Source organism: Stegastes partitus, unplaced genomic scaffold, assembly GCF_000690725.1.
Source record: "Stegastes partitus isolate 25-593 unplaced genomic scaffold, Stegastes_partitus-1.0.2 Scaffold1468, whole genome shotgun sequence".
Taxonomy (NCBI): Eukaryota; Metazoa; Chordata; class Actinopteri; family Pomacentridae; genus Stegastes; species Stegastes partitus.
In genome coordinates this window covers 52,282-62,051 of record NW_007579199.1, presented here as the reverse complement: position 1 = coordinate 62,051, position 9,770 = coordinate 52,282, and the positions used below count along the sequence as shown (strand labels likewise).

Here is a 9,770-nt window from a genome sequence, read left to right as displayed (position 1 = left end):
CATTTCTGACAACCTGTACCGAGGCACACTGGTAGTCATCAGTAGCTACAGTGTAGTTACGTGTTCAGACTCAGTCGCTTTGCTCAGCTGACCTGCATTCTGCTAAAAGGACCGAAGAAATGGGCCGAAAAGTGACTGTAGCGACCTGCTCGTTGAATCAGTGGACGTTGGACTTTGAGGGCAACTCAGAGAGGATACTGAGGAGTAAGTGTAGACGTTTACAATTGAAGCTGTCAAAGCCCAGAAGTATGTCAAAGTGTGTGTCTGCAGAACCGGAAGTTGCACTTTGAGGACTGCACAGAGCGTCTGGAGTCCTTCACTTGGAGGCAGCGCCTCCTGCTGCAATAAATGATCGACTTGTGGTTTGAAAGGTGATTACACCTTTAAATGGTTAATTTAGTGGTTTATTCAAGAAGTATTCCACACAAAGTGCTAACTGATGTCCAAGTACTTAAAGTTTCAAAGGTTATTCCCCCAAAATACTACTTATTAAATAATATTAAAGGTTTATTCCACCTAAAAATGCTTTCTTACAAGTTATGAATTTAAAGGTTTATTGATTTGTATGAGTTTACATATCTATTCCACCTATTATACTACCCACTTTGTGTAATTTAACTTGGTTACTAAATGCTTTTATCGTCTTCTGAAGTATATAATGTCCTTGCTGTGATTAGTTGTTATTCAGGCTTGTCAAAGTTGTGCGATGGCTTTATTAGATACAAGATCAAACAAGCTAAGAGTTGTTTTTGCAGCCATTAGCTGAAATGAGACGGTTTGCAGTGTCTACTGAGTTAAAATATTGTTTCTCACACAACTTGATTCACATTCAATACTATGAATATATGAATATTGTTAATCTAGGTCAGGAATGTTGTTGTTTTTCTTTCAACTCATTGAACTCAGTGGGTTAAGCTCAAACCACAGCTGTGACCTTCAGCTTGTACCAATGTGGTTAATATCAGCTGTAGAAAGAGACTTTGTGCGACATTTGTAAGGCAGTCATTTGAAAGCCAGTTCATTGTTGTGAAGGCATTTGTACAGCAGCCTTCTACTTATTTATCTTGTAGAATTTACAGTTAGTTTGTCAGTTTGATGATGTATTTAAACTTGTTCTTTATTTGGTCGCAAAACTGTTAAACACTGCTCAGGCTGTAGCAAAGACAATGAGGCTCAACTTTTCTACCATACCATACTATAAGAAGAATGCTAATGGAATACAGTTGCTATTATAGTCAGATCTACATGTGCCTTAATGTAGGGCAGTAATACAGTTATTTACCATACTGCTGTGGCTGCAGTATGTGGTCCTTTTAGCCTGTATTCTATTTTTAAACTCCTCACATTGGTTAGAGCTATAATGTGTAGTTCTTGTAAGAAATATGTGGCTGTAGACCTCTCCATATTTATCATTGGTCACCTCGTGCCCCTTTCATTCAGATTCAGAAACCCTGTGCTGACGTAACAAGTTGATAACCACTGTATTGTGACTGTATTGGGCTTCGTGACACCAGATAGCGATAGGATATCTCAGGCATATTGAAGTTGTTTTGTCGTACAGGCCCCAGATTTTCATGAGAAACGCTGTAGCCGGTGGGCAGCATGTGGTCAACAGATGCTCGTGATAGAAACCATATATCGCCTGCCGCTGGCTTTGACCTCAGCCCCCATATTTTGACCATCACCTTTTATCAAAACTACAATGAACATGACTCACAGCAGAAGGGAGTACACCCCATGTGCATTTTCACTTCAATGTCAAATAATTCAAAAGTGCATCGCAGCTCAATATTTGCGATATTTGTAAGCAGACGCATAAAATGTTTTCTTTCGACTCGAAAAACAAAAAAAGTTGAAGAACTTACACTAACTAAAACACAGACCCCGAATTAGAAAGTCAATACAGCCAAAATCATTACACTGGTAGAAAACCTGTGATCACTACAACAAAATTTAGTAACTCTGGGATTTCAATTAACCTAATAACATGAATGTAATTATAGAGTGAGTTGTGAATGTCAGAGGTTTCTCAGGTTTGGTCTTATAGACTGCTCTGTCTGTATGTCTGCAGACTCTACAACCTTACAGTGAAACTACAGTAAAGAACACCAACAGAAGTCTGATAAACATTTGGAGCACATTCTTTAATCAGATGCCACCGAGATAAATGTGTGGGCTCAGGTGGGGTCCAGTGTGTTTGGTGTGAACCTATCCAGGACTACCACAGTGAATATATAGTCCTGACAGTGAGGTGGGAGGATATGGGGCTGCATGAGAGCAAAAGATGTTGGAGAGATGGCTTCATAGATGGTACCATGAATGTGGATATACCAGAATGCTTGGCTAACAAGATGACTCCCAGTCTGCATAAACTTTGCAGAAGAGGAATTCCAGCATGATAATCCTCCAGATCACACTGCCAAAACCATGAAATAGTTAAAAAATGAATTACACTAACAGTACAGTTCTCTAACACATCTAACACATAGAAATAAGAATTCAGAAATGATGTGTGTAAAAAATAAGGTTACTCTATGAAGTTCCTGCTGCCTTTGCACAATTCTAGACATTCTTTTAATAATGTTAGCATGTATAAAAATCCTACTTTTACTTCAAATTAAACCAAATTTTTTGCCAAATGTGCAACATCAATGCAGAACTAGTATTAGATGACTGCAGTGTAAAGCACCAAAAATTAACTCAACTGTTTCAATGCAGAATTTAATCAGTTTTATTTATCAAATGACAGGATTGTGCAAAGAGACTCTGCACATCTGTTTTAAGTTATTTTTTAAATAGATGTTTATGTGATGCATTTTGTATCCAAAGTCGCCCCCTTCCAAAAACATGCACGCCTTGTTTATGACGTAGTTCCTAAACCCAGTTATGCTAATATCAAGATGCTTCTGATAGATTTGTTGTATTTTTTAAAATAAATACGAGGTGTGTCAGAGAAGTTCCAGGACTGGTGTCGCAAAAGATATATTTCAAATCCAAACTACAAAGTACAAGTTTTTGACTTCAGACGATCAACCAGCACATCTATAAAAAGGTCCTGCGGCATTTGCTTCGTTTAGTGTGCGAGAAGATGCGAGAGTTGTGGTCGGACAAGTCGTGGCTGCTTCACTATGACAACGTGCCTGCTCACAATGCCCTGAGCATCCAACAGTCCCTGACTGAGAAGAAGATCGCCGTGCTGGAGCAACCTTCCTACTCACCCAACCTTGCTCTGTGAGATTTTTTTCCTCCAGGAAGAATCCTTCCAGGAGTGCATGGCGGCATGGCAGAGAAGGCTGGGGAAGTGCATTAGACTCTAGGGGAATCACTTTGAAGGGGAAAACTTGAAGTTTGTAGATTGGATTTGAAATATATCTTTTCTGACACCAGTCCTTGAACTTTTCTGACACACCTTGTATGTCTTTTCCTAACTGTGTGGAGGTGCTATTCTATATATGAGACACATAAAAATGCAATATTAAGCCAAAAACACTAATCCTGTCTCTTGTATCTGTGTTGTTCCTCTGCAGGTATTGAAATTGCTAAGGCTCATGGAGCGAAATACAGACTGGGTCCAGAGCTGGAGATATGGTAAAGAAGAAAACCTGTTAGTTAGCTTCCAAGATGCTTGTTTAAGTTTTATACTGACAGGAATTAGATTAGATTAGATAGAACATTATTGATCCCTTTGGTAGAGTACCTCAGGGAAATTGTATTTTACAGTTACATCCCGTCCAAATAGGAGGAAGAAACTGTCGAGTCAGCCAGCGTGAGCAGCACCCCTTATCAAATTCAGAGGTTCCCATATTAAATATATGTTTTTTCTTTCTATACACCGCTTAATCCTCATTGGGGTCGCGGGGGGGCTGGAGCCTATCCCAGCCGACTTAGGGCGAAGGCAGGGTGTTTTAATATGATTAATTAATTAACTTTGTATATTTTACTTAAAAAAAAGTTTTTTGTTTTTTTTAGAGATTCACCCAATCCCTGATTATTTGTTATATTTTTAGCCTAATATTCTCACTGAATTGAATTGAAATTCAGTTAAATTAAAAATGCATAATGTTGGTCAAACTGCATTTGTTCTGAAAATACAATCTGTATCGTTACTAGACTTTTAGTTCAGAGGCCTCATAAGGTTTCAGTTTTACTTTTCTGAGTTGACACATCTCTTTTCTTAATCTCTACATTTTCACAGTGGGTACGGCTGTGGAGACCACTTCTTTGAGTCAGACACGTTGCTCCACAGCTTTCAGGTCCTCAGGAATCTTTTGGAATCTCCCATCACCCAGGACATCATCTGTGATGTTGGAATGTGAGTGTCACCCTCAAGCAGTCACATCAGGCAAAAAGCAATATTCAGCTTAGCAGTTCTATCTTTTTAAGCTGGACAGGACAGCAAGATACTTTGACAACACCGAGTACCAGCAGGAGATAATTGAGCATTTTCAATCTTATGTCAAAGGGTTTTAGTGTCCCATTGATCACTAGAGGTAGCAGTCAATACACTGCAGATTGCTGTGACCTAAATTGTTTTCTGTTTATAATCAGTTTTATTCCCTGGGGGGGAAAAAACAAAACAGTCACTATCTAAAGCAGAGCCTTTTGATCAACTGTGTCATTTAGAGAGCACGGGGCACTCGTAATGTCTGCAGCTCCCCTTTGTATTTCTGGATGTTCACCGACAGAACAAGTGTGTTCTTACCTAAAATTCTGTCCTTGTATAGCTGTGAGTATCTTTTGGTGTCACATCTGACAGTGTTTTGGATTGTGTTCCCCTCAGGCCCATCATGCATCACAATGTGCGCTATAATTGTCGGGTGCTGTTTCTCAACAGGTACGTCAGCAAACTAGTCCAGTTTTTTAAATGACATGTACTTCTATTTGTCTACATTTACATAAATGGACACAATGTTCAGCTGGAGCTTACAGAGCACCACTTAACATTTTCTTCCATCCTGTAGAAAGATACTGCTGATCAGGCCTAAGATGATGATGGCTAATTATGGGAACTACAGAGAGATGCGCTGGTTCTCACCTTGGAACCAGTTAAGGTTGGTCATCACTGGGACACTGGGTGGCACTGACATTTTTATTCCTTTTTATGACTATGTCTTCCTGTGTTCACAAAGACTCTTAATTGATATACTACTTTGGTATATGAAAAAGTCATTTGATGTTTGATTTCTTTAATTTGAAATTCATTTAATTTTTATTATTTTCATTTTAATTTTATGTTTAGTTTCTTGGTTATAAATAGGGTGTTTTCCACATAGAATCATCCTAATAATTATTACACAGTAGGCTCAATAAAGTGGTTGAATCAAACCAGCTTTTTCACCAGTGTGTGATAAAGCATCCTCTGGCACTATCTTATTCCTTTTTGAATAAGTCAGGGTTGCTTGTAGAAGCCAGAAGGTAAAATCTGTGCAGCAGAGGTCAAAAATCCGAACTTTAAATGTAGGTGACGTCACCAAGGCTTAATTGCCGAAACTCTGTAGTCTATAATTCTTTCTGTAATTCCCCAATGACATCACCTGGGTAATTTTTACATTGAGAGCTACAGCCAACACATGCATCACTATTTCTGCATGGTGAAGCTAAATTGGATGTGTACCAGTAATGAAGTGGTGCTGGAAAGAAAACTGATATTTTAGGAAGCTCACCTGCCAAGAGGATTGCCATCAGTTTCATGTTGTGTGCAGTACAGAAAGCCGGTAAAGTAGCAGACCTCATGATGATGATAACAGTGCAGCGGGTTAGTTTAAAGGCTAATCACAAGTGTGTTCAGCACTAAGCTATTTTTGATTGGGACAGTGCTCAAACCGGGCTACCACACTGGTAGGACACAGCTAAATCATTTATCACTGCTGCTATCACCAAAATACCTCATTTTCTATGCAAACAAAAGTGAAATGCACAGAACATATTTAGATATTTTATTGAAAGTATTTTTTCACCTTTTGTAGAAGCTAAACATCCCTGTACTTGTAGTGTAATAAAGTGCTGTCAGGTTCGATTTTTTTTGTTGTGTCAAGTGTAATTTTATTTCACATTGCTTGTTTCTTCAAGGCAGGTGGAGGAGTATTTTCTGCCCAGAATGATTCAGGAGATAACAGGCCAGGTAAAAAACACAATTATTTTTAAGTTTATTGATCTTCCTGTAAAGCACAAGCTGTGTTTGCTGTTCGATTGAGACTGAAGACGACATTCATTTCTTATTTTATTGCGTAGTCTGTGATGTGTTAAGGGCTATACTTTTCCGTAATATGATCTTAGCATCTTAACTAATTCTTCTGGATGAGTAATTTTAACAAACTTGAGGGGACCCACAGACTTTATTCTTCACAGGAAACTGAATTTGTCAGTGTTCATAATGCCCTGTTTTGTTGTGTTCATCAGGATACTGTTCCATTCGGTTACTGTGTGCTTTCCACAAAGGACACTTGCATCGGCAGTGAGATATGCGCAGAGCTCTGGAACCCCAGCAGGTAGAGCAGTGAGGGATTGTGTACGGACCTTACAGGGGCTGTCAGAGACAGTCTTAACTTGTGATGACTGAATGTTTTTTGTTTTCCTCAGCCCCCATATTCAGATGGGTCTGGATGGTGTTGAAATTTTTACCAATTCATCTGCGAGCCACCATGAGCTCCGTAAAGCTGACCAAAGAATCAACCTGATCAAGTCAGCCACCACCAAGGTATGCATTCACCAGGAACCTACAAACATTTTCTGTCCATTCTTGTCGAAACATGAAAAAAGTATTTTGCGGGACCCTTATTTATTGTAAAAATAAGAATGAATAAATAAACTACATTTCTGAAATTGTTCAGCTCAACCGACACCTTCTCAAACCACTTGATGTTTCATTTCTGACCCATCTGCACATAGACAGACAATGTAATGCAGGGATCACAAGAGGCCAGTATTGTACCACTAATGTCGAGAAAATTAACCCCTAACATGTTTTCAGAACATTGCCTGCCGAGAGTATGCAAAGTTTGACTAAAAACACTGTTGCATTTAGTGTATTATTTCTAATGTTTCAGAGTGGAGGCATCTATCTGTATGCCAACCTAAGGGGCTGTGATGGAGAGCGTGTCTACTACGATGGTTGTTCAATGGTGGCTATCAATGGAGACATTGTGGCAAAGGGAGCACAGTTCTCCCTCGATGATGTTGTACGTATGGAAGTGAAAAGAACCACACTGGTCAAAACTCTCAACACTGCAAATACATCCCTGCATATTTCAAAATCTGAGCTGAACTGTGAAGTGGCATTTTTTCTCTAATTTCTCTAAATATACATGAATCTGTGCAATATCAGTATTTTTCTTTTGAGAGAAGTATCTATGCAATACCATTGTTTTTTGATATATAGATATGTGCAATACTGGTGTTTTCCACACCCAGAGGAATCTAAATATCCACATATAGAGAAATCAGCAAGGTGAACGTGTTATGAAAATTATGTCAGCCAGACTCATTTGTGTTTCTTGTGTTTGTAGGAGGTGATTACAGCCACTCTGGATCTTGAGGATGTGCGTAGCTACAGAGGAGAAGTATACCAGCCACATGTGGTGAGAGAGCACTGCCTTTCTTCCTATCTAATGCATAAAGCTGATTTTTGTATTGCTTTTATTTAGTGCCACAGTCATAGAGATGCTCAGGAGACTTTGCACTCCTGCACCTGTTTGTTGGCCATCTGTTTAACTCATTGTTGGCTTTGTTTCATCAGTGAGAGTTTCAGGGGCAAGATAGTTGTGGTATCATTAGCATTCATGTCTAAATTGGTATTAAAATCTGGGCATATCTTTATCGAAGGTATACTGAATGATTAACATAATATATGTTAATATTAACACATAAATTATTCTAGTGCTTTTGTCCATGCTGAATACAGTAGTTACACATTCACAGTGTAGGTCTGAAAAAGTATGTGAACCCCTTGACTAATGACATCAGCAGAAAGTAACCAGAGTCAGCAGTTAGCAAACCTGGAGTCCAGTCAATGATACCAAACTGGAAGTGTTTGTTGGAACTACTCTGACTTATAAAAGACACTCAAACACTTTGAGAGATTGCTGTTCACAAGAAGCATCTGCTAATACAGTTAGGGGGAAAAAAGTACTGTATTTGATCTCCTACATTATATATATATACACACACCCACATTTACAGATAGTTTTGCTACAATAATACCCCCATAGAAAAGACATTATCTAATAGTTCTAAATTCATGTCCAGTTGATCAAGGGAAATAAGCATACAAAGCTAGTACAAAGGGTGGTTCTACCGGTTTAACACATTTCCTGGTCTCTGTGTGGTAATTTTACATGAATAAGTCCCCTTGTCTCTTTTTGTTTCACTCTCATACTTCTGTGTTGCAGCCAAGTGAACCCAGACTTTGCCACAGAATCAAAGTTGACTTCTCTTTATCCAATGGTGATGACATCTACCTCCCTACCCACCAACCAATAAAATTGCATTTTCATACACCAGAGGAAGAGATCAGGTACAAAATACATTCATTTTGGTACAAATGAACTTTTTATTCTTAACAAAACACTGAGAATCAAAGAAAGTTTCTGTGTAGAACTTGTACAGTATGGTCGTGACTCAATAATTCGACACTAAATGTAAAACCTTCTTTTATATCGGATAGCAAGGCTGTCGGATTGTCAAGACGGAGGTCGAGATAGAAGGAGGGCTTAATCCTTGAAGGGTAATTTGTTGTTAATTATTGTTCATAGTTGTTATCATAACTAGTAGAGCTGGTCCAAATAGCACTTTCTGGTCTCTGGATATTCAGGCCCAATTAATGATGAATATCCGAACGCGCAGGCAGTACTTGGCTCCTGATGCTAGTTTAGGATAGCGGTCCCAGCTCTCTTTCCATCATCGGTGGCGGCATCTGTTTACTTCTGTAAACACTGAGCACGCTCGCTGCATGTGATGTCGTTGTGTCCTCTTCTGCGCATGCGGGGCAGTTCACACAGCAGATCACAAACAAGTTGCATTAAATTGGAAATGTGAACGAACTCGCAAAAAAATCGGATTTCACAAAACAGTCAGAACATTAAGTCCTGCAGTCTGAACGTAGCCAATCTGTTGGATTGTTCAGTCAGATAATACACTGTTATCCTAATTTGTGACATAAAATGTCATGTCGGAGTCGGAATCCAAGGCTGTCGGTATGTTAAGGCTATTTTTCATGGGTTCTGTTCGTTTTTCCTAAAAACCTGTCAGATAGCAAGGTTTTCAGATTGTTAAGGGTCCGATTATCGAGTCACAACTGTACTTGTGTTGTTCAGTCTAGGACCAGCCTGCTGGCTGTGGGACTACTTACGGAGAAGTGGACAGGTGAGGAGGAGCACACACAGAAAAAAAAAGAAGCTTTGTGGTATGGCACTATGTGTCTCGTTTAGATTATTGAGCATTAATGTCATTGACATAAAGATACTAAGATGGTTTTGATTTGTGCTCCCAGGCTGGTTTCCTGCTGCCTCTGAGTGGAGGTGTTGACAGTTCCTCCACCGCCTGTATTGTCCATTCTATGTGTGTGCTGATCTGTCAGGCTGTAGAGGACGGCAGTGAGTATGATTCACTTTGCTTTGACTGTAAACGGACAAATTCTTTCAGTGTGTTTATCTATACATGTTCTTGTGTAGGACAAATCTGCTAACATTTACAGAAATTCCCCTTGGGGATCAATAAAGTATGTCTAATCAATATATTCTATATTCTGTTATAACATTCTGTTTTCCTTATTG

The 9,770-nt window shown here is 39.1% G+C and overlaps 1 protein-coding gene across 1 annotated transcript in view; it reads left to right on the top strand.

Annotated features, from left to right (window-relative positions):
* Window positions 1-9,770, top strand: part of nadsyn1 (NAD synthetase 1) — a 30,451-nt gene continuing 20,681 nt past the window's right edge. Inside the window, exons 1-13 of the mRNA XM_008299816.1 lie at window positions 1-204; window positions 3,528-3,588; window positions 4,196-4,312; window positions 4,781-4,834; window positions 4,962-5,051; window positions 6,070-6,121; window positions 6,400-6,488; window positions 6,580-6,697; window positions 7,047-7,178; window positions 7,506-7,577; window positions 8,388-8,512; window positions 9,312-9,360; window positions 9,488-9,590. Of these exons, the coding sequence (XP_008298038.1) occupies window positions 120-204; window positions 3,528-3,588; window positions 4,196-4,312; window positions 4,781-4,834; window positions 4,962-5,051; window positions 6,070-6,121; window positions 6,400-6,488; window positions 6,580-6,697; window positions 7,047-7,178; window positions 7,506-7,577; window positions 8,388-8,512; window positions 9,312-9,360; window positions 9,488-9,590 (1,147 nt within the window). The 5' untranslated portion in view covers window positions 1-119. The remainder of the gene's footprint in view (window positions 205-3,527; window positions 3,589-4,195; window positions 4,313-4,780; window positions 4,835-4,961; window positions 5,052-6,069; window positions 6,122-6,399; window positions 6,489-6,579; window positions 6,698-7,046; window positions 7,179-7,505; window positions 7,578-8,387; window positions 8,513-9,311; window positions 9,361-9,487; window positions 9,591-9,770) is intronic.